Here is a 24,534-nt window from a genome sequence, read left to right on the forward strand (position 1 = left end):
TATTCCGGGGGGAACAATACGTAGGTTAAATGGTTCCATATCCTGCATGTGGTAGCAGCCTGTATAGGATAGTTGTATGTGACACACACTCACAAATATAGGTTGTCACTGCCGACCGGAAGCAGTCCCGGCTCCCTGAAGATGTGTTTCCAATGCGTCTTTTTGACAGCATTGTGACAAACTAGGTAAGTCTTTGTTGGGTAAAAGCTAATTGGGGGTTAGTATGGGGGTTACGTGGTTAGCTGTCTTGTCTTGGGTTTAAATCTCACCTAAAACCCATCTATATGGAGTTTGTATGTTCTTCCTGTGTTGTGATGGGCTTCAAACAAAGCACAAGGTAGTGGTCAGTGTGTCTCAAGCCAACTTGTTTGTTTTAGTGTAGGAATAAATTGTCTTTTTATATCTTTATTCTTTTTGTACCTCCCTTCACTGTCTATGCTATAGAATAACCTGAAGTTATGTGAGGTAAGTGTCCCCACTGGAAGATTTCCTCTGCTCCGGCTCTGGTGACAACCTTAGTATTGGTATCTCTGATCCAGTGATAGGGGGTCACCAGGACAAATAGTAGGAGTGAATCTTTCCTGTGGGTACAGCAAATAAAACCTGATGGGTTTGAATTTGTCATTACCACATTACATGTTTTTATACGCTTAGCAATAATGCCCAGTGTGGCTCGGGGTGAATTTTGCATACCAAAAGCAGTAACCCCGAGCCACACTCTTGGTGGAATTGCCAGGGAGTTTAATAACTTACCAGGTAAGCGTGCCAGTGGCGTCCTCCAGCAAAGCCTGGCATCTACTTCCCCTGGTGATGCATTTGTGTAACCTGGCGATGCCCGGTTGGCATCTGCGTCCCTGCCGTGTGAATGATGCGAGGCCAGGGCAAACAGATGCCGGTCGGGCATGTGCGTGAGAGCGTGTGGCTATGGGGCGGGACCAGGTGGAAAATGTAAAATACTAAGTATTTTTAAATGTACCGCTTTTACATTTACAAATATTTAGTATTCATACCGCCAGGGAGGTTAAATGACAAGGTCACCAATATAAAATTGCACAATAGATGGATCCCAGCAGAAAGGAAAAACAATAAGGAGGAGAAATTGAGAAAGCTGTGTTCTTTTGGCAAAGTAAATATTGTATTAGGCATCAAGCAAGTCATACAATCAAGTTTTAATACAAATCACCTTAATAAATATACACGAAATTGGATTAGCGACCCCATTGAAATTGTCAAAAGGGTGATGTTTATACGCAGAGATTGTCTCAAGCCCGACGCGATAGGGGATGTACTGAGAGTAACATAGCTGAAAAGGAACAATAATACATATTGATGCTTATATCCTATTGTAGAATAACATAAATATATCATATTTGCATACTAAAATTCCAGGTCGTCTTCTGTCTTTTAAAACCCTCACCAATTCCCACCATTCCATTTCCCCCACCTCCTGGATTGTAAGCTCTTCTGGGCAGGGTCTTCTCCTCCTGTGTCATTGTGTGTATCTATCTATCTATCTATCTATCTATCTATCTATCTATCTATCTGTCTGTCTGTCTGTCTGTCATTTGGAACCCCTATTTATTGTACAGCACCGTGTAATGTGTTGGCGCTAATTAAATCCTATTTAATAATAAGGGTTCTGCTATCAAATGATACAAAACATCTGATCTATCGAGGCGCATCTTCAAAGAACCACAGACACAAGGCAAAGTGCTTTAGGTAACCTGGCGGTATACAAATATGGCCACTACCGTACTTTACCTAGTGCCTGTCATGTGGCTTTTTAGAGTTGTCCCTGCTTTAAGTGGGCAACCCTTGGCATGGCTGGATGAGCTCCTCTATTTGCATCACTTCTTGAAGCAAAACCCTCGCTGATCATTTCTACAGATAAGTGTTGCACCTTAGTCAGCGGAAAAGGCTATAATCAATATCTGATATCGCACAACACCATTGAGAGACCTTGAATATCCTGTGTCTATGAAGGAGTCATAGCTGCTGACTGGCAAGAGTAGGAAACAGTATTACATAGCAGTTATTCTGTATGAGATCACCCTGTACAGTTTAAACTCCTTCTAAATTTTTGGGTTGGAGTGTATTCTTCATATATTATTTCTATCCTCTATGAGACTAGCATCCTCATGGTAACTTGGTCCTTAGGGCTCACCTTAGAATGAAGGAGAGATGGGTAATCGGCTTCCAGCAGAGCCCTGAATATTATGATAGAGGCAGTGAGACATTGTTGGCATGGTGGCAGAAAAAAACTCACTTTAGTTTACCATAAAGCCCAGAAATTTTTTTTAAGCTGGGTGAGAAGAAATTGTGGGGTTTGGTAAGCTACTGTATTGTGACCCAACTCATCAGTAACCACCTAAAAACAGCCGGATGGGTAGTGAAAAGTGCCAGGTGGTGCGTCCGGCAAAAACGAGCTGGGGAGAACACTGGATTTTCAGTTTGTTCAATTTTTAGGATTTACTCAACTGAATTTACAAGACAGCAGCATTCCTATGTCTTTAATGCTTTTCACTTTTACTTCTCCTTTCTTTATTGTTTTCCTCAGTGTTCAATGTAGTGACCATTTCAAAAATAAGTACCCTGATGTCTTGCTTTATGGAGACATACTTGCAATCTACAAAGCAGTGGGTAAATATTAAGTGTTCCTGCATATTAGGGCTGAAGTGTGGGAGAACTTAGCCATACTATAAGCCAATTACCTTGTATGCTGATAGAAAGAGAAGTATTTACAAAGTGATGATCTCATCTTAGTTCTGATTCTGTGTTTACTATCCAGTCAGAGGCTGGAGCTGGTGCAGAATAACACAGACATGGCAGGTAAAGAGTTTAAACCATGTATTCAGCTTTTAATCACAAGTTTTGTTTTAAGTCAACTTTCTATCCAAGATAGCCAAAAATCTAAGGAGAGAAATGGAGCAGGGTTTTCAGCCCCTAGGGTTCCTCTGCACCCAAGCAAATTACTCAGGACTGTTGGCTCGTGGCATCATATAAGATTCCTAATCTGTCATATTAGAATTTTAGCAAACCTGCTACAGCATTGCGCCTGTTATAGTGGAGAGATCAATGTTACTTCACTTTAAACATCGACTGAAGGCACTATACCCTCCTGACCTTTAACAATAAGCATAGTATACCACTCTACAGGATCATACACAACAACTACTGCTAGCGGGAAAAAAATGTTGCCAAATATCCCTGAGGAAGCCAGATTAGGCGAAACGTGTTGGGTACAACTAGCAACATGAATCTATGGTTAATATATCTGTATAGCAAGTAAATGTATATGACTGACGAGTTGCTGCATGTCTAGTGCCCCCTGGGGCCTGTTTTGGACCACAAGAAACTATTGTGGTCCAAATCGAATTTGTTATACTTTGTATTGTATTCAGTGCCCCCTGGGCCTAAATCACATTGTTTAGACCACTAGAATGTATGATGACCTATTTTGAATCTGTGTTGTTCTACACTACTTTGTTATATTGGCAATACATATAAATACACTTTTTGTGCCGAAAACCCTGCTCCATTTCTCTCCTTTGTTTTTTTGGCTGTCTTACATATTTGAGGGTAGGCACCTAGATTATTTCAGAAATACCAGTGATAAGTATCACCACCAACACCCAATACTCTAACTTTCTATCCAAGTTTAGATTGTGCTACAAATTTTACATTTGTGCCAGTACTGGTAAAGATCATATCACTGTTTGTATTTAGGAAAATATTAGTAAATGTAATGATTTTTATTGATTTTTTTCAACAACAAATATACTTAAATGCTAATTTTCTGTTTTTCTTTCATGTTTTTTGCACAGCAGTTGTAAAGCATGGATTCCTATGCCTTGGATGGGGATACCTCAGCAGGAAAGGATGGCTCTATCTGCGATGCACCTACCACAGCAGAGGCACTATTTCAGAAAAAATCTGACCAAGTGATAAGTGTTAGTCCTGAAGTGGAACAAAAGTTACAAAATGATCATGTTCTGGTATCAGAGTTCAAGCAAATGAAACTAGAAACAGATGCACAGAAGAACTGGGACTTGTTTTACAAAAGAAACAGCACAAACTTTTTTAAAGATAGACACTGGACCACAAGGGAGTTTGAAGAACTTAAAGCCTGCAGGAAGGTAAAAACAGTTGTTTTTTCGGTTTGATTGTGGAATCTGATTAAAGAATGGGAAACTCTTCAATTCCTTGACTATCCACATATGGATGTGCCCACACCAGAACAGTTGATAACAAAGCAAACATGAAGAAAAGCTGGTAAATACGCACAAAAAGTATTGTGTTTTACAAGCTTTTTTACTCTGTGTAAAGAGACCTGTGACACGTTTGTAGCAATTTATCTTCCTTGTTCAGCAAATTGGCTTTTTCTGTCATCTCTCAGCTCTATGCATAATAAGTCACCATTAATAATTCTTTCTAGTGAGCTGTATGTGTAAGAATACATAAAGGTTGTATTTATAAATGAATCCCCTAAATTTTACTTTTTTGTGTTAGACGATATAGCATTGACTATAGTGGTTGTCGTGCATTTTAATAATTGGCCACTAGGTGGCACAATGAGTCTTTTAATTTACATTGAAAATAACAATGCTGTGCATGATCCCATAGAATGTATTGATGGGCTAAAAGTACAGCCCAAAGAGTAAACCAAAACAATATTAATTCTTGAATTCAACAATATTCTGTGTAACAGCAAATGAAAGAAAAGAGTGATATAGGCTGCATCATTAAATAAAAGTAAAGAGCCATTACCCTTTGTACCATTTGTTCTCTGTAAAAAGAGGCAGCAGCTCAGGAGTCAACAATCATTTAAAACAAAGCTGAAGATGTGTATATGTGTGTGTATGTTGGTGGCCACCAATGCTTTTTCCTTATCACCCTTTGACACATGTCCCTGCCTTGTTAGGATTTTTTTTTTACAGAAACCGGGAACTCCAAGTGCAAGTCCACTTAAAAACTGTCCGTTATCAAGGGTTAGAATAGAAGTGAATTGTACATATACATTAGATTGTTGTGTGTGTGCCGAAAAACATCATGTGCGAGGTTTAGTTCTGGCATAAGTGTCTGACCCAGTTTTTTACCATTGTATGAATTTCAGTTGTGAATCTATTGTATTAATACATTGATCCCTAGACCAAACAATACATACAATACATTTGTCCTTTTCAGTCCAGAGATTTGCAGTCCTACTAGTCGGTGAAATGTACATGCTACATACAATTGGTCACTAGATGGCACTGTTGTCAAAGATTTAAATGTAAAGAAAGGCTATTTTATAGGAATGGCATGCAAGCCTATAGAAAAAATGTGGAAAACTTCTGCTCTTGCTTTTTATATATATGAACATTATTGCAGATATATATATAATGAGATATATGAACATAATTTATGCAGAAATTGCAATAAATATATATGGACTTGTACATGTTTTTAACAGATCAGGACAATAGGCATATCAAATGCCTATTCTAATGGGTCAAGACATTACCATGGGAATTTATCATAGTCAATAGTGGTTATATCAGTAAAATGAAAGCTTTTATGTTTAATAATGATCCATAACTATGTGCAGTTGCAGATGTTGTCGTTGAGTATAGTACATGGAATACATGCATATTTTTCCATTATTAATAAAAATAATAAACAGTATTTTTTTAGCCCCAACATATTACGTAGTCCCATGCTATCAAACAAAGCTGCCTAATAAGATCAAAAATAGAAAACGTAAGAAATTCCACAAAATACGAAATACTGCATCAATACCTATTGAAAACCTGAAAAACGTAAACAATACCAATAAATAAATGTTTCTACTGTGAAGCACAGTGAAAACCACCTGACAAGCTTCACCTTCCTATAAGTGATTTTTTAGAAATCACGATTAATACGATCCACAAATGAAGGTCTAAAAATCCCCATGATGTTTACACACAAAAATCCCTTATACCAATTTCCCAATTCTTGTGTTGGCTAGTTTGGTACAAAGTTGTGATTTTTCCATTTTATGTCAGCAATGCTCAATGTTCTATTGTGTGTTTTGTTTTTTATTCCAGTTTGAAAACCAAAGGCTCACTATCCTAGAAGCAGGCTGTGGTGTGGGTAATTGTTTGTTCCCACTCCTAGAAGAGGATCCTCGTCTGTTTGTGTATGCCTGTGACTTTTCTCCTAGAGCTGTGCAGTTTGTAAAGGTTTGTGATTATTGATATTTTTTAATAATTGTATGTTTTACCAGGCTTCTTATCTTGTTTTGTGCTATTCTGAATAATGTATTTGCTATTTTGAATAATATACTTTATTATTATTAATAAACAGGATTATATAGCACCAACATATTACGCAGCGCTGTACATTAAAGAGGGGGAGCCAATGACAGACAGTTACAGACAGTGACACAGGAGGAGAACAGGACCCTGTTCTCTAGGATGTGGGGGATGTCTCACACAATAGGAGGGGGTATTTTGAGTGATGGAAAGTAGTGCGGGTTTTAGGAGACTGAAGAAGATGGGTAGGCAAGTCTGAAAAAAGTGTTTATTGAGGTCTCTTTAAATGAGCAGAAGGTAGGGGCAAGCCGAATAGGATGAAGAAGACCGTTCCAGAGAGTCGGGGCAGCTCTAGAAAAGTCTTGCAGCTGTGCACGTGATGAGGTTATGAGTGAGGAAGTCAGTAAGTAGGTAATTGGTTTAGTTATTTTGTAGATGTAGGTTATATATATATATAGATTGATATCATATTGAAAGCCAGGCAAAAATGGTATTGACGTCAGTAAGGTAGCAAATAAACACATTCCAATGCAGGGAAGTTTTGCCCGTAACATAAAACACACAAAAACATCTTCTCTAAGTGGAGGCTTTATCCTATCCAAATCTCTACAAAGCCTCTGGGCTTCAGGACCCCAGAACAGGACTTATGATTCTAATAAAACAGCCCCTGTTCTCCCCTGCCCCTTTTACTGGGGTGCACCACCCGGCAGTTTTCATTAATCACCCGGCTGTTTTTGGGTGGTTACTGAAGAGTTTGGTCACAATACAGGGGCTGCCACCCACCTACAATTTCTTCCCACCCGGCTTTAAAAGAATTCTGGGTTGAACACTGCTGTCCACAATTTTGCTGGTCACTTCTTTTGAATTTCGTATCAGTGTATTTCGTACATTTGCTTGCGCTTATGCTTTGTTAGTATACAGACCATTTATATTTATTTGTTAAATGTAACAAATTCTATATAAGAGAAAAAAACACTACAGAAAATGAAGAATAAAATAATATTTACATAAACTGCTACTAGGTTAGTAACCGAACCGGGGCATATCTTGTGTCTGCAGTTCCTAAGCTTTTGGCGTCGCTAACATTATTATGTTTTCAGCAGCCTCTTTCTAAAGTTAGATTGCAAACTACAAATTATGTAAAAAAAAAAAAAAAGCTGGTATATGTGCTCTCACACCTCCTTGAAAGTGTCAGCAAAATCACTGCGCTTCACTAGCAGCAGATAACGCTGCATGGTAATGATATACCTAACAACATCCAAGGCTCAGACAGAAGCATAAGCAATAAATATCATAGCAGTTTACAAGCTACTACTTCTTTTTCACCTTGTCCATTTAGTTTATTTTCTACTGCATGCATTTCCACAAATATCAGTGCTATGTTCTGTTTAGTCAGATTTTGCATTGTATGTTAGCATATTAATTTGGTCTTTTTGCATTCTTAGCAAAATCCATCTTACAACACCAATACCTGCAAAGCCTTCCAATGTGATCTGACCAAGGACAATCTAACAGAGAACGTGCCAGCAGAAAGTGTGGATGTGGCCACCTTAATCTTTGTCCTTTCTGCAATCCATCCAGATAAAATGCATCTCGCTATTAGCAATATTTACAAGGTACCTTGTATATAAAGAATGCTGTTCTTTTAAGATGTCATGTACACTTTGTAAATACCCAAAGCTAAGGAATCTTTCTTTAAGGTCCTGAAACCAGGTGGCTGCGTTTTGTTCAGAGACTATGGGCTGCATGATCATGCCATGATACGCTTCAAACCAGGGAGTAAGCTCGGAGAAAACTTCTACGTAAGACAAGATGGGACACGATCTTACTTTTTCACAAAAGGTGAACTGTCTCTTCAGTTGTATTTTAATGTTATCACGAGCTAAAATTAATTCAAAACTCTATTGGTGTTTAAGACAGCAGAATCTGGTAACACATGGAACTTTGTTATCAAGCTTTAGTACTGAGTACTTAGTACTTTGATTTCTGATCCTTGAAAATTTTGTTAATCAAATGTGATTAGAATTCCAATCATATTCTTTTTAATAAAACAATCTGCAGGGTTCAATATCATACTTGGGTGTGCAATAGTTTGAGGATGGATCGGTTGTTGGAGCACACAGTTGGCAGTGCATCTGCATGTTTGTAGTAGTTCTAAGAGGACAGCATGCTCTATTTTTCAAAATCCAGACAGATAAATTAGATAATGGTGTCCTAAAGCATTGCTGTCCACGACTACAGTGTAGTCCTTTGGCCCTTTGTTGTATTATCATTCTGTCATTTTGCTCTGACTGCCTACTTATTGTACTACAACACACCATAAGGGCTCTAGTTACAGTAAAAGGGGCAAATTCAAGTACTTACACAGAATTAAAACATTTGTGCCTGGAGTTCATCTTTTAATTTTTTTCTTCTTTCAGAACTTTTGCAAAGTCTCTTTACAACAGCGGGATACACCGAAGTTTCTAATGAGTATGTTCTACGCGAGACTGTAAACAAGAAGGAGGGCCTGTGTGTACCACGAGTCTTTGTTCAGAGCAAATTTTATAAACCTCTTCAGATGCTTTAATTTTTTTGAAGTTGGCTTTTAAACATTACCTACAGAATTACCATTTTAAATATATGATTTTTTTATTTTTTAAAAGTTATTAAATAAGTGTGTTTACCGAGCAGTCTTAAAGTGTAACATTTTTTGTTCAGTTCCAATCCAATTGCAGGTGAAATATTGTGGCACTCTCCACTTTCATAGTTGTGGATAACATCTGTCCAACCATAAAGTGACGATCACTACTTTTCTGGCATTACTAAATGCAATTCATTTGTTAAAAAAACAAGTAGAATAGAAAGTCTAAATAAAGTCATAGTGGTGCTGTAGTCGATAACTACAAAACCTTTGTCGGAAGGGGGCTGGGTGTGTTGTAGTCCTGACACACTTGCTATCAATGGGTAATGGCTTCTTTTCAGCACAGTACACAGCGTGAGCATTGTCACCATGACACAGAAAAAGTGTTGTTCTTGGGCAGGGGTGCCCAACAGGTGGATCGCAGGCATATGCAACGCGAGTAAATCGCAGAGCCATGCCTTTCAAAATAAGCTCTACCATGGACAGGAGTTATTAGGTCCAAGTTTTTATTGTTGGTAGACTTGGTCATTTTGACTTGGTCATTTTAAAAGTAGCTTGCAAGCCAAAAAAAATGTGGGCACCCCTGTTCTTGGGTTTACACTTTTGACCACTGAATGGCACTAGGTAATGCCTGTTCTCCCTGCATTTATCTTAGGCTGTTATACCCAGTTTGTTTTTCTCCCCAGGCCCTTTTAGCTGGGCGCACCACCCGGCACTTTTCAGCACCCACCCGCCTGTTTTTGGGTGGTTACCAAAGAGTTTGGTCATAATACAGCGGCTGCCACCCACCTACAATTTCTTCCCACCCGGCTTAAAAAAAATTCTGGGTTGAGCATTGCAAATGATTTGCTATATACTAGGCTGTAAAATAAACATACTTGACCTTGACCTAATTGTAGCTTGTGCTTCATCTCCACTTCCCATGACGTGACACATGGAAATTAGGTCAGGGTGTAATTGTTAGAGAACCAGAGGCTAAATAAACCTATTCATTATTTTAATTATGAAATTTGCAGCAACAATCAATTCTTACCCTGTTATTAAAATACAACTATCATGAAAAATATTGTATTGTACAGGGTCGAAACATGTAATGATAGCATTTGGAAAATTAATATGATTTTTTGTTTTGCATGCATTACTTTGTTTTTCTTCTTGCATATAGACCAAACTGTTCAAATGGATAGTTGTAGAATTTTAGTTTGCTCCTAGTATATGTCAAGAGGAATGAAAATAGCTTAACTAATCTTTGAATTAAGACAGTAGCAGGTCGGCATCCGAAATGCAAAATGACTGTACCTATAACGAGCTGTACACACAAGCCATCAACTCTGTACCTACATGAACTTTATAGATTACAAAAATAGAGAAATATGCATGTAGTGCAGAGATTTATAGGATTTTTTGTTGTTTAATTTTGACTTAAATATTTTAATACCTGCTACCTACAAGCCATTGATCCAGATTAAAGTAATTGTTACCATCAATGGTATTTTTAAGTAGAGCCAAGGAAATACTCATCTGTGTGATTACTAGTGTGGTATGGCCTAAAGTGTGAAGATCAGAGAAATTGTAGTGAAGTCAGGAGTTCTTATTCTGGAATGGTTCGCTTTTAACTCTGAGGGATTAAAGATAGTTATGACTTCCCCATTGCAGTGTTGAAGTTTGTGAATGCCTCTCACTTCTATTGGACAGGTTGATCTGTATGCCAATTTAGAGAGTCCAAATAATGAATAATATAATTTTAAATATAATCACGTATATTAGGTTACTCTGAGAAAAACACATGAAAAATTCTAAATATCTGTTACTGAATTTAAAACTTTTATCAGTAGGGCATATGTCACTCACATTCGCTAAGAGTTTAAAAAAAAAAAATTAAAGCATTGGCATATTCTGTCCTGTTAATCTTATTGGCCTGTTTAAGCCTTACCACAAATATAACACATGCTAATCAGTTCAGTACAAATGTGCAAAACAAAAGGGCTTGAATTAGCACAGATCTGTATTCAAAAATGACTTTTATGAAAGTATTGAATACCAAAATGTAATCAGTTATAAGCAGATATATCTGATAAATGCTTGTGCTAGTTTGGTAAAAATGATGTAATATAAGGTCATACCTAAACTAGCCAATCAATTTGTTTCCAGCCAGGCAGGCCCTAGCATGCAGTGGCAGTGGTGGACAGATCCAGGAAATTGTACAAATAGGTTACAAGGTGTTTGGTGAGCTTTAGGCTAATGTGTTTTTTACTGTATATCAATGACATGATAGCAAGAAACAATGGAGAACACATCCTTGCACTAGTAATTTTTTGTTTTTTTTTACATTAACTTTCTATCGCTAAAATAACCACGATATATTGGTATACAAAATATGGTATGGAAACCATATTCAGAAATACATTGAAGTAGCAATCAATATTGTATAGTTACTTTAGTCATTTATTTTAGGGAAGTGTAAAAACTGAACAAAACAGGAAGTTTTATATAATGTAATTTAGTTTTGTTTAAACATTTTGCAATTAGAAACGAAACAGCTGAACAGTTCTGTTACCTTGACTGCTAAATATCATTGTAACACAGAGATTATTCCTTAATTTTCTGTCTAGGTGACATGGCAGGCATGATTGTAAAATAAATAAAGAACTAAAGCCTCCCTATTAAAAGAATACTGTTGGGTTGGGGTACACCAATGCTGTTGGTGTGAATAGGCTTTTAAAATAAAAGTCAAGACAAAAAACCTTTTAATTTTTGAGTCAGGCTACATTAGAACCCCTGTTAGCTGTTTACTGCTTCGAGGTGTATTAAGAGGGATATAACCGTATACTTCCTGTCCTGCTGACAACCAGACAGGAAGTGAGGGAAAATCTGCATAAGAAATAAAAATTCTGACCTGACAATAGAGCAGTGCACCAAATTTAAAAAATGCAGTGCACTTGGAAGGTTCAGTTTGGGGGCCATAAGTGATGAATAACAACACAGAGGTATGCTCTGACATTCTATAATTTATAACAATCAGGTTATAGCATTTAAGGCCAGCTTTAGGTATCCAGATATCTACACAAGAATACCAAGGAACTAATCTGGTTGACCTTGAAGTCAATCCTCTGCAAAGGCCAGTTGTAATCCTTGTTCATTGCAGTGTTTTATTTTTTTACTTTTGTGTAAATAATTTTAATTCTGATTTTATTGTGCTGCTTATAATCTATTACTATGTGGTTTCCTACTGGGAACAGCAGAATGTAAATGGACCTAAAAGAGGTGAATGCTTCTTACATTCATATAATCCACTCCACAATGGCAAAGGAACAAGGATTACAATTGGTGCAGGGTTCCTCGCCCCAGATAATTGAAGAACTACCAACTTAGTTCTGCACATTATTCCTCATTCAGACCTGGTATTTTATTTTAAAAATGCAGTTGTTTATGATTCACAGGGCTTTAGCCTCCAATGAGACAGCAAAGAGAAGCCTAATAAATGGTATTTTATTAATCTACATTTGAGATGCATTCTGAACATATGTCAAATGCAGGTAAACAACAACTGTGGATACCTACCTACAGTAGGCAGCTGGGAGGCCTCATATGGAAACTGGAGGTCTCACAGAACCTGAAAATCCCAAAATAATAAAAAGAATGGAAACGTGTGTGTGTTGAATGGAATGGGTGGGGGGGTTCAGGGCAAGAACTGGGTGACACATCAGGAAATATATATTCTGATAACATTAAAGGTACAACATATCAGCAGACATGCAAAAGAACTGCTCAGAAGTCAGAATTTGAAGATAAAAGTATAATACCTAATGTATTTCAAAAGACATATATAACATTGTCATCCAGACTCTTCACATACTTTGAGGTGCTGATATAAACACCCCAGTATTCACTTCATATGTGGGGTTTGGAGCTTGGGGTGCAGGCCGGTAGCTTTGTACAGTTATTATGGCTTAGAAATGTATAGCTTGTAGGATTGGGCGACATTTAGAAATATATTCCATGAGACATGTTCTACATATGTGACATTAATATTCCTGAAAATCTGCCATCACTGAAGAACAATAAGAAGGCTGAGAACTTCTGTCACTGTCTGTCACTGGGGTGAACTACTGGTATTATATTTACCAGAATAGTTTATAATTCTGTGATATCATATTCCCATAGAAAGCACTCTTTTATCTCCCTATATGGGTGACTGGGGAATAGTGGTTGGTTGGTGAATGGTAATGGTTAAAAAGATAACTTTTGTGTGCTAATTTACAGACACGAAAATTGTCCAATCAAACTCTAGCTACAGTTGTTGCTGAGTTTGGCCCATTTTTTAGGTTAGCGTAATATGATGTGTGTGTGTGTGTATGCAGAACACATGGCACAGCTCCTGCTAGGGCTGCGGGAGCAATCAAGAAAGCGGAGCTGTTAGGAGAGCAGCGCTCCACTGATTGCTCTGCTTCGTGATTGGCTGAGAAAAGGGGGACCCTGATGACGGTTCAAGCTGCCTATTTACCAAGTTTCCCCATTCACCTCCACTGCTGAAAAGCTGAGAAAAGAAAAACCATGATGACGCTTGAGCCGTCATCAGGGTTTCCCTTTTCTCAACCAATCAACGGACGGTCTGCTGATTGCTCTCTCAGCCCTAGCGGAGCTGTGGCATGTGTTCTTGGATGCAGAACACATGCCACAGCTCTGCTACGGCTGCAGAAGCAATCAAGAAAGCTGAGCTGTCAGGAGAGCAGAGCTCCACTCTCGTGATTGGCTGAGAAAGGGGAAACCCTGATGGCGGCTCAAGCGTCATCAGGGTTTCTCTTTTCTCAGCCAATCAGCACTAGAGGTGAATGGGGAGACTTGTCCTCATTTTCCCCCTAGTGCCTAGGGATCCCACGCTGTCAGGCTGTGCTCATGTCATGATTGCAGCTGTGGGAATCATCCTTTCATTGTGGGATAACCTGTAAAAAAATGGTTAACAGAAAACACACAGATCTAACAAAATACTCTTTCAGGGAATGAGTAAGAGGTTTAATGTACCCCTGTACTCATTCTCAGGGTGGGGTGGCAGAGATCCGGTAGTCCCCTTATTTAGTGGGCTTCCAGATTCCAAAGTGCTGCTAAAAACCATTGTTGGAAGCTTTCATAAACAGGTTAAAAACACCTGTAAAAGCCTCCATTGAATTCAATGGGAGCTTTCATTGACATTTTTAAATGTTGATAAACAGGAAAACACCTTCTTTGAAATAAATGGGGGCGTTTTTCTGCATTTACCCTGCATTTTATTTTTTAAAAAGTTGCAAGGAGTGTTATCTTTAGCGCTCAAAAATGCGCCTCAAGGAAACGCCATGGTGTACATTAGCCCATTGGAATGCATGGGAATTTCAAACATGGCTTTTAAAGCCTCAGGTTAAATGGTGGGGAAAAGGTCAGTGTAGATTCAGCCTTAATGTCAGGAAACAATCATTATTTTCTCATTATGAAGTGCCATGCAGCCCAAATGCTGCAAAAAACCTGTTTGCTATCTTAATAAAATACGAATCCAAGCTTTTTCCCCTTCTAGTGTCACCTGTGTAAGGGACTACAAGTCCCAGCAATTCTGCACTGACACCCACATGCTGCACTGCACTGCGTGGATAGACAGTGAGGGGTGATGTTCAATGAGGGAATACTAAAGAGGGGTTTTCGCTAAGAAGGGGTTTTTTTTTTTTTGGGGGGGGTCTGTCACTTGAGGAGTTTAAACTGCAAGTAGATGGGGTTCAGAGTTGCAGAAGAAGAAGTGGGGGATTCTGCCAGACACTCCATTTCCTTTCCAGCTCTTCCCTCCCCTATGCAGTGGTACCTCGGTATAAGTCCGCTTTGGAATAAGTCCAACTTGGTAGAAGTCCTGTTTGGACACAAAAAATTTTGCTTGGTATACAACCTTTGTGCTAGAACTTGTATGGGTCAAAATGTTTACCTCTCTCGAGACAAAGCCACGACTACCCACGAGCGTCAGTACGCCAGGTTCTACCATTCAGTGAACAACCCACGCTATAACTCTCTGTGAATTACAGAACATCTCCTCCTCCTCCCTTCTCAGCACCATCCTAGTAGGCACTCAACTCTTCTCAGCAAGGTAAAATGGGATTAAATTTTCATTTATTTCATCTAATTGCTTTTGTATTTATGTATTTTAGTATTAAGCCGTTTTTAAGTTATTTCATACAGCCCCATCAATGTATAATATGCCAATAACAATAAGATTTTTTTCATGGGAACGGATTAATGATTTTCCTCTTATTTCTTATGGGAAAAATTTGGTATAAATCCAAGGATCTGGAACGGATTAAGGATTTATACCTGAGTACCACTATATATATATATATAATTATATATACTTTCCTTACAATAATTACAATATACACACACAGAGATACAATAGACAGAAAGCACCCTAAATATGGATCTGTGACCATGGATTTGTAGGGACAATAGATAGCTATTCTCAATATAAGCCCCGCCATTGACAAACTCTTCCTGAAAATGCCAGTTTTCTGGCTGTTCTTGTGACCCAGTATCATCTGTAATTTCTGCACCACGTATGGCGGGAAAATCTGCCAAAATGCCCTTACCTGTATATTTCTGGTGACTCAATGCAGTTAGCATAATAACCATGCAAGTAGTATTTTCAGATGCCAGGTCAGCTATTTCCTTATAGATTTCCTTAAAACATTGCTAATAAATTAAAACAGATAAAAAATTGTGCTTTGATGATTAACTATTATTTGTAAAGCATCAGCCCCAATAAACAGGGGCTGCAGATGACAAACCTGCATGCTTAACAAGTTCAAAGAAGAGGATCCTGCCCCACAGAGCTTACACTCTAAGAGATCAGACAGCATTTGGTGCCTATTTGACTTCTCTGCCATCCCCTCTCCATGCATGGTATCAGTGATAAGAGTGATGTAGCCTCTGCTGCAATAACCTCACCCACATAATAATCAGCTATGGGATAGTGAAGCTATGTTTCCTCTCTCCTTCCAGTGACAGCAATAGAAGGTGGAGCCTGAGTTCAGTTCCTCTGTGCTGCTATTCATTTCCAGGAGGATTGCTGCCACAGTGTTGGGTTAGCTGCAGAGCAGACAGTGTCCCTGCACCACCACTGACACACACAGGCTGTGCAGGGGCTGCCTGACATGTACAGGAGTGCAAGGGAGATCTGATTGTAGCAACATTCCTGCCTTTGTGTCTCCTCCAGGCATCAACAGAGGCTGCAGGAACCATCCATATGTTTGCAGCATAATGGAAACAATGGGGATAAAAAACAAGGGTCAGGAGAATGTACAGCCAGAGGAGGAAGAGGAGGTGGACCCCAGAATACAGGTAACATAATCAGAGCCATCAGATGGGCCCTTGCCATGTCTGTGATGGGGAGGTGTGTCTGCTTTACCTGGCTAGCAAGGGCAGGATCAGACATCCTATGGCTGTTTTTTCAATATACAGGAGGATGTTTGTTTTGGCTTTGTTTATATTTTTAATGCTTGTTTTATTCATTTCTGGTATTGTTAAAACCTAGAAAATCTGTATCGATTGTTGTAGCTATGGTATGATAAATATGTCTAGTGCAATTTCCAAAACAACTTTGTATAGGAGTGCAGTGCCTATTGGGATTATTGATTTGGTATATAAACTATTCTGTTCTGGCAGCCACATTGTTTTGACCATAAGAATAGGTGATACTATTACCTTGATAATAATAATTTATTATTACATTGGAATGATGTCATTGCACAACTGCAATAGGAGGAGGTAAAACAAGCTTGGAGGGGTATGCTATTAAAATTGGATAGACCAACTACATCAACCGCCATTAGTCCAGCTGGTTAACCAACATAGCCGATAGTAAAACTTTGATGTGTTTTGGGTGAATAGTTAACATACATTTAATTTTATGTTTGTGCCATAATAAAAACCAGGTGATGCATCATGACCGTTCACAAGCCTATATTGTGTCTGTATACCTTAGATTTTTTTTTTTTTTGCAGTATTGGTATAACAAAGGCAGAATGAGCATGCTTGGATCCTAGTTTATTTCAGTGATTTAATATGCCCATGTTCGTAGCAGACTTCCAGCACGTTTCCAACACAAAGGATTTTATAGCATACACATTTATCTTTGCAGTCTTTTTTTTTTTGGTATACTGAATAATGGCTGCTATATATTTTTCTATGATAGAAATAATAATTTGGGTATTTGGAGAACAAAAGATCTAAATTTATGAGGATTGTTTAATACATAACACGTTTCACTAAAAATTGAGGTAGTTGTGGTTGTGCATCGATCATGGTTTTAAACCAAATTATTGTCACAAGGTCAGGCTCATCAAGTTAAATCTATTTTTGTGAATCTATCTAGCAGTTGCTCTGTACAAGTGCTGACCAGCCATTATGTTGGAAGATACTTTTGGGTGGTCGAGGAAGTAAAATTTTGTTACACCAAAGATGATTTTATGTTTTTTGACCGATTAAAAGGTCAACTCATTAATTAGGTTTGTTGCTAAATTAATGAACTAAATCTACCAACACACAAATCTTTTTCTTTTTAACTTGAAAACATATGCAGAGTCTCTAAGTCTTACACACGTTCAATAATTTATTGTTTGAAAGGTTTGTGAAAGATTGACAAAGACTGAAAGATGCATGAACGAGCGCTGTACATACTCTATGGAGTGGGGAGAACAACTGTTTAGTGTCTCATTGTTTACTGTAAAGTAGTAATAGATATCTTTAGATACCCACTGCTAGGCTTTGCCAGGCTGTGGGGGGTCATAGAATGGAGAGGCCTAATCATCTCACATGTGGATTTTATTACATTGTACTTGTTTGTTACTTTTTTAAATGCAGCATTTCCATCTGAATTTTATGTGGGGTACTCAGCATTTATGTGCAAACTTGACTTTTTAGTCCTTAGTTTTAGTAAATAGTACAATCTGTTTAATGGAGTTAGTATATGTGAACATGTAGTACAGTGTTCCACTGGCCACACTTTGTGGTTTTGTAACTGAATTCCAAGTTAAACCACTAAATACCCAGTTGACATGCTTATATGTAAACTTTCTTTTTTTTTAATGTAAATTTTTAATAAAAAGAAAAAAAAACAGGAACATACACATTCTGAACAAAAATATCAGGCATTATTTTTAAATTGGTGTTGTAACATACAATACGTATAAACAGCAGGAAGTAAATACAATTCAAGGGTAATTGGGTGGTGGTGGGGGTTTATCTAAACCTTCTTAACACACCCATCATTATGCAACCTTTACTTTATTTGTATCAACTGTAGTAAATGTGTGATCCTATGTAAGGTCCGCTATAGTTTTGTAACCCCTGGTAGACAAAAGAGCTTAGTGTACGCCTGGTCCAAAGATAAGAATAAAATATGTAAACTTTCTTACTCTCCAAAAGTTTTGTAATTCTGTTTGGCTTTTTTGCCAATTAAAGTTACTCACACTGCATAGCCAGTTTAGTGACCTGACATGTCTCTCCTACATTTAATCAATATAGCTCAGTCACCAGCCTAATACTTGGATTGTAAAGGACTTGGAAGCACATTACTGAAGCTGTTGCCTTGGTTAATCCTATTCTAAAAAATGCACTGCGAAATTCTTATATACCCTGATTGCCTACCCAAAATTTAGATACCAGTGGTTCATGTAAAAAAAAAAATCCTAAATACATTTTTGATTACCACTATTTATCATACTTTCATTTACCATATCTTGTGCCAGCCTATTGCCTACAGATCTAAATCAGACTTGTTATAATCTAGTTAAATCTAGAAAATTAAATTCTTTCCATTTTCATATCTGATTTTAGTTCCAGTGGTATCATCACTCTGCAGTTCGGGCAAATCATATTGTGGTTCATAGCGTCCAGGAAGTTGTAGTAACTTCCATGATGATTGAGAGCCTCCATGAGTAAAAGAACTAGGATCCAGTTAATAAAAAGTGTGGACTAGAGACAGTCAGGTCAGGAAGGAAAATGCTAGACCAGGGGTGCCCAACTGGTGGATTGGGATCTACCAGTAGATCACAAAGGCAACACAAGTAGATCGCGGAGCCCTGCCTTTCAAAATGAACCCTATCGTGCACAGTTATTAAGTCCAAGTTTTTATTGTTGGTAGATTACTTTGAGTTGGTCATTTTAAAAGTAACCCCTGTGCTAGATCATACTGGGCGTCCCTTAGCTGGCAAATGAGGTGGAATCTGTCTGTGCAAAATAAGTTGCAGGTACTCATTGTCGGAACTGTCTGTCTGCATTGAAATTGGAGTAAGCAATTCCAGTACAGGAAAGGAGCTTGTAAAATTGTGCAAGATGGAAGGTTGGGGCTGGAGTTCAGCTTCATATCATTCCTGCACAGTGTGATAAGACATTCTTGGGTAGATCAATATGACATTAGATGCATTTTGCAACAGTAGCAATGCCATAGTAAAGTGTTTACTTGGGGGGCAGATATTTTTTGGAGTGAATTTGAATTGATGGTGAGTTTATTTTGCACTGTTTTGATCCTGAATGTGTCAATTCACTATTGTAGTATTTGGCAAAGTATGTGCATTCATTTTTTTTTGTTTGCCTTTGCAATTTATACAACATCCATCCACCTAGTTGTCTATTTGATCCAGTACCCACCTACTTTGTTTCTACCTTCTTTTTTTATCTTAATTTTAGGCCTTATTTGCCTTGAGCTCAACTTAAAAAGATGTTTCTCCTTAATAAACAATACGAAAAGTTAAAGTGGACTGAACACAAAAACATAACATATGCTATGGCATAAGAAACCTTTAGAAATTAAGTAAATGTCTGAGCAGTAATGATAAAGTAATATACATTTTTTTTGTCTGGAATACCTCCTGAGAAATTTCCTGAGAAATGGTGCCTAGGCACAGCTTTATACCTGTACATCGTCAGTCTGAGATCTTAGGCACTGCTGCCTCTGACTGCTGATCTCATGAGATTTGAGATGGGATCTTATCATAACCACTTTACTGCTCAATGTTTTGCTTGCTGGATAGTCCGATATGAGGAAACAAAGCTCCGGCACAACTAAGATAGTCACCCCTCAGAAAGAGACATGGTGCAGAACACTAAGTCAGTAAAGGGGAAAGCTGAAGGGAAACCCTGGCAATACTGCAGAATAAAATCCCAATCTACAAAAACTTTCAAATATTTCAAACATGATGAACAAGCCAAGTTCTGCCTGTAGCACAGCCTAGGGCTGGGTACACACGCAATAATTGTTGTTGGAAAGGATCTTTCACAATCCTTTCCAGCGACAAAGGACTGCACGCTGCATGGACGAGCTCTGTACATACAGCACCATTCTGCTCTATGGAGAGGGGGAGAATGACGGAGCGGCACCCTGCTGCACACTCTCCCCCTTCACTTCCATTAAGATCGTCCGTTGTACACATGCCAGATTCTCGACTAATATCGGCCCTGAGCCGATTATCGGACGAGAACCATTGGACAAAGAGTGACTCTTGTTCTTTGTAATGATCTCAAAGTGAATAATTGGGATAAGAGTTCTCTATATGGACAGTGTATATATTTATACAGGGTGACCAAAATTCCCTGTAAACATCTCTTCTCAAAGGAGAATAGATTCAGTTCAGCAAATCTCTTCTCATAGCTGAGCTCCTCCATTCCTTTTATTAATTTAGTAATGTTTTAATTGTTTCTGCATTCACCTTTAGGATACAATTATACGTGTTTTACAGGTTACCATTTTTGTTTTATTTGGTGTGAGTACACATGAGAGTTTTTCAGCATCTGTTGCACTGCACTGCAATGTTTTTATATGCTGTGTCTCTGCACTTTTAGGTAAGTGATTGTAAGTGGCCTCCATGCATACCTGCTCCAATCTATTAATTAATAGATATATACGCAGATGAATCTCTCATAGATTACTGTTAACAACTACAATTACAGGTTTATAATGATTGGATTTTTAATGCTTTGCAAATCTTTGCAACTAAAATCTCTGTTTTAGATCCTTTACTACTTCTTAAACACACACACACACAGCAAGTCACTGTAAATCTTCAGACAAACAGTTATCATGAAATCATTTATGTATCATTAATGTGAAAATTTAGCATGTGTACAGCAATTTCCCCATTTAGCCATCTACCAGGTGGTTAACCAGAGAACGGATTGAGGGCGACCAATGTCATTGCCTATAGAGAAGGATGCAGCGGGTGCCTCTCTCTTGTCCTCCTCTCTCCTTAGGACAGAATGGTGCCTTGTGCATAGCACTGATTAGTTCTGTCAGTGCAAACCATCACAAAAGATTGTGTTGAGCAATCTAGCACAAGTACATAGTTTAACTTTCTGGATCATTCACTTCTACATTTAAACCTACTGCATCTAACAAAAACTGACATCTCTTTTTTTTACTTTCTTATTTCAGGAGACAAGCATGGTTTCCTATTAGCAACTGACACTATGCTAAATGCATTAGGTTTACATAACCATATCTTTGTTACAAAGTCTTTACTTCCATTTTTGAAGCCTGTGTATTATTACAGTGCATTAATGGGAACTGACCTTTAGTTTCCATTGCATTTCTGTGCTGCCTAACAGCTACAAATAACAAGACAACCATACTAGTGAACTTTCTGAACTTTCTAGTGAATTTTAGCATAGCTGCATTGTTTGCTAAAATACACAAATACCCCATTGATTGGTTTCAATTTTTGCATGCAACAATCATTGAAGCTGTTTATATATAAAGGTTTTTTCTGCAAATACTACAGTTATCAAAAACATTATTTTATTTTACACAGGAATAAACCTAGGCAAGAAATATGGGGCTGTCATTTCTGACCTACATCCAAAGGCTGGACTGATATAGGCACTCTCTAGGATTAGCACTTTCTCAGTCTATGACCTGAAGCAGGCATGCAGATAAAGACGGTCAAAGTCAGAAGTCTGATCTGCATATTTGTTAAGGTTCAATGATTAGGAGTAGTAGCTAGTACTTAAATAAAAGCTTGGAAATTATGTCCCCCATGTACCTATCATGTTATCTAGCTGATAACATTATTTACATAGGTCAAATGTTTTTGTACACATGACTAAAAAAACCTGTTCATTCCCTTTATTAACATACTAAACAATGCATTTAAACACATCTAAACAATGTCAAAAGTGTATTGTGCTCTACAAGTCTGGTGTTTAAATCCCCTAAGTATACTTTGCATTCATTGCAATAGACTTTTCACATTTTTAACATAGGTGTAGTCTATTATTTCTGTGCATACAGCAACAAGTTGGATGCTGAGACAAGCAGTCATAACATGCATTTGGCCTGCCCTTCCTTATTTTGATCCAAGTAAATTTTTTAGTGTAGAGTGTACACTGATCAGTTCAAACGTTAAAATCACTGATGGATCAAAAACATTGATTACCTTGTTACAATTGCAACTAACAAAGGTAGGATATGATAGGCAGCAAATAAACAGTCAGCTCTTGATGTTGGTTAGAAATGGTCATGGAGATGCAAAAAATTTACTTTTGTATGGAAGTTTCACAGAAGTTTGTAAATGGACCGATCATCATCTGCAGCTACAGAGTTTGACCGGTTCATTTTCAAGTCCATGCGTCTCTAGCGGTGATCTGTTAAAACATATTAATAGGCAAATTTTAGGAATCCAAGTGACTTTGATGACCAGACAACTGGGTCAGAACATTTCCAGAATGATGGGTCTTTTGGGGTATTTTCAGCATGCAGTGGTTAGTACTTACCAAAGGTGGTCCAAAAAAAGATATGAATATAACAGGTTTCCAAGATTCAGTGATTGTTGTATGTAGTGGAAAAGTTACCCCACCTGGTCCAAGAGCTATTGTATCACAAATTGCTGAAAAATGTAATGCAGGCAATAGGAGAAAGGTGTGAGAATGCATAGTATATCACAGCTTTCTGCTTGGGGGGCTATGCTGACTCCCCTCTACCACCGAGACCACCTATTGTGGGCACATAAGTATCAAAAGTGGACTATGGAACAGTAGGAGACAACTCTACTGTAGCTATATTCACCCATTAGCGGATTATAACTTTATCCTAGGCATTACATTAATAAACATTTGACCCATCTCTGGATGCATACTGAAGTGCGCTAAAATGTTTAGCCCGCTCTTTTATTAACATACTCAACGATCCAAGATAGATGTGGGCGTTGATATAATAACTTCAAAAAAGCTGCATGAAATGTTTTTGTAGATTCTTACTAACACAGTATTCTTTAGAATAACCCTGTAGGCTAAAGTTACAAAACCCAAATGTGTACAATACAAAGTGTTTGTATGCTCTCATTTGTTGTATATAGCTTTCATTTTAAAAATATAGATTTTTCGCAAGTGACTGGTCTAGATAATTAGAACGTAAATCATTACTATTATTTTAGGTTCTTAAGTAAGTAAATGAACTAGATCAAACAAGTAATTTTAAAACACAAATTGTGGATTGCCTTTGTACTTCGGGTCATTATTTTAAAGGATAATAGGGATTTTGCTACTGAACTGTGAAGCCGATGAATACCGTTCTTCAGTCTAGGCTGGAAAGCAGGATGCAGTCACTCACTCAGATATTGTCATTTACAAATAGGAAATCTGCTGTTTCCTAAATGCTGAAGTCAGTGGATGTATGGAATTACTACCACATAGTACACATCCCTGGGTAGTAAAGGAGTCATTTCCTCTTCCCTTAAAGCAGTAGTAGAATCTTGTAATGTGTTCGCTATTATTAATGCAAAATGTTTCTAGTTCATATGATGCCCTTTATTGTCTAATTAGCCCATGTGGAAATATATGAAGCCTACTTATAAAAAAAGACAATAAAAAAGCTTTCTCTATTTCAAGAAACCTAATCACCCCTTTATAATGCCATATTTTTAAAAGTAGGTTCTATGGTGATCAGGCCTACTATGCACACTTTCTGGAAAACAGAATATTTGAAAACAATATCAGTGTTCTCTATTAATCCTTATGGTACTTCAACCTTGTAAGAAGCATAAGCCCCTTAGGCTACTTTATATATGGGTGGTCGACAAATAATGTAATTTTCCTGGCAGACAGATATTTGGCCCCCTTTATAATTAGGTCCCGACATATTTATTTTGTGCAGTACACTGAATACTGGCAAGCAAACATTAAATAAAATATGTAAGGTGCTCCATTGTAGAAATTCAGCACACACTGTCTGTATAAGCAGCTGCTAATTAAAAACTGATACTGGCAAGTACATATCCATCACCCTCCAAATATCCTTCTTTTGAGTCAGTTCCATTGGGAGCAAGCGCCTTTTTCCTCTCAACATTGTTATTGCATTACATTAGTATTTTAGTACATCTCCGTTAATAGGAGAAATAAGGAGCTACGCAGCCATTTCAGCATTTTGTGCGTCACTGATCTGGAAGAAGTGTGCCTATTAGAAAGTCACAAAACCCCATTGCTTTTTATTTGCATACTTATTCTAGGTCAGTGCCTGTCAGTGAAAGTATTGAGTCTGCTGGGTGACAGCAAGAGAGACTCCATCACAGTTGTTTTTGGATATCTGCAATGGCGTATAGCCTATTCTATCAGTGGAAGGATTTTAACAAACCTTAGTTC

At 37.9% G+C, this 24,534-nt stretch overlaps 2 protein-coding genes across 3 annotated transcripts in view; both read left to right on the top strand.

Annotated features, from left to right (window-relative positions):
- The first annotated feature begins 29 nt into the window (after window positions 1–29).
- On the top strand, window positions 30–8,944 carry METTL6 (methyltransferase 6, tRNA N3-cytidine). Of its 2 annotated transcripts, none has more exons than XM_072412342.1 (6): window positions 30–185; window positions 3,825–4,136; window positions 6,069–6,203; window positions 7,721–7,891; window positions 7,976–8,117; window positions 8,696–8,944. In XM_072412342.1, exons 2-6 carry the CDS (start codon window positions 3,837–3,839, stop codon window positions 8,842–8,844), a joined length of 897 nt encoding a protein of 298 aa, XP_072268443.1. In that variant the 5' UTR covers window positions 30–185; window positions 3,825–3,836; the 3' UTR covers window positions 8,845–8,944. The 2 variants fall into 2 exon arrangements, with proteins under 2 accessions (XP_072268443.1, XP_072268444.1); XM_072412343.1 differs by having other exon boundaries at window positions 41–185; window positions 3,828–4,136.
- A 7,006-nt stretch (window positions 8,945–15,950) lies between these two features.
- Window positions 15,951–24,534, top strand: part of SH3BP5 (SH3 domain binding protein 5) — a 47,146-nt gene continuing 38,562 nt past the window's right edge. The window contains exon 1 of the mRNA XM_072412348.1: window positions 15,951–16,245. Coding sequence (XP_072268449.1) covers window positions 16,165–16,245 — 81 coding nt within the window. The 5' untranslated portion in view covers window positions 15,951–16,164. The remainder of the gene's footprint in view (window positions 16,246–24,534) is intronic.

The sequence above is a fragment of the Pyxicephalus adspersus genome, chromosome 5 (assembly GCF_032062135.1).
Source record: "Pyxicephalus adspersus chromosome 5, UCB_Pads_2.0, whole genome shotgun sequence".
Taxonomy (NCBI): Eukaryota; Metazoa; Chordata; class Amphibia; order Anura; family Pyxicephalidae; genus Pyxicephalus; species Pyxicephalus adspersus.

What these genes read in the sequence shown, in the direction of transcription:
- METTL6 (XM_072412342.1), top strand. Translation starts at nt 3,837, where the DNA reads ATGGATTCCTATGCCTTGGATGGGGATACCTCAGCAGGAAAGGATGGC. An exon ending in AACTTAAAGCCTGCAGGAAG is followed by an intron (nt 4,137 to 6,068) that starts GTAAAAACAGTT and finishes TTTTTATTCCAG; the next exon opens with TTTGAAAACCAAAGGCTCAC. An exon ending in GAGCTGTGCAGTTTGTAAAG is followed by an intron (nt 6,204 to 7,720) that starts GTTTGTGATTAT and finishes TTGCATTCTTAG; the next exon opens with CAAAATCCATCTTACAACAC.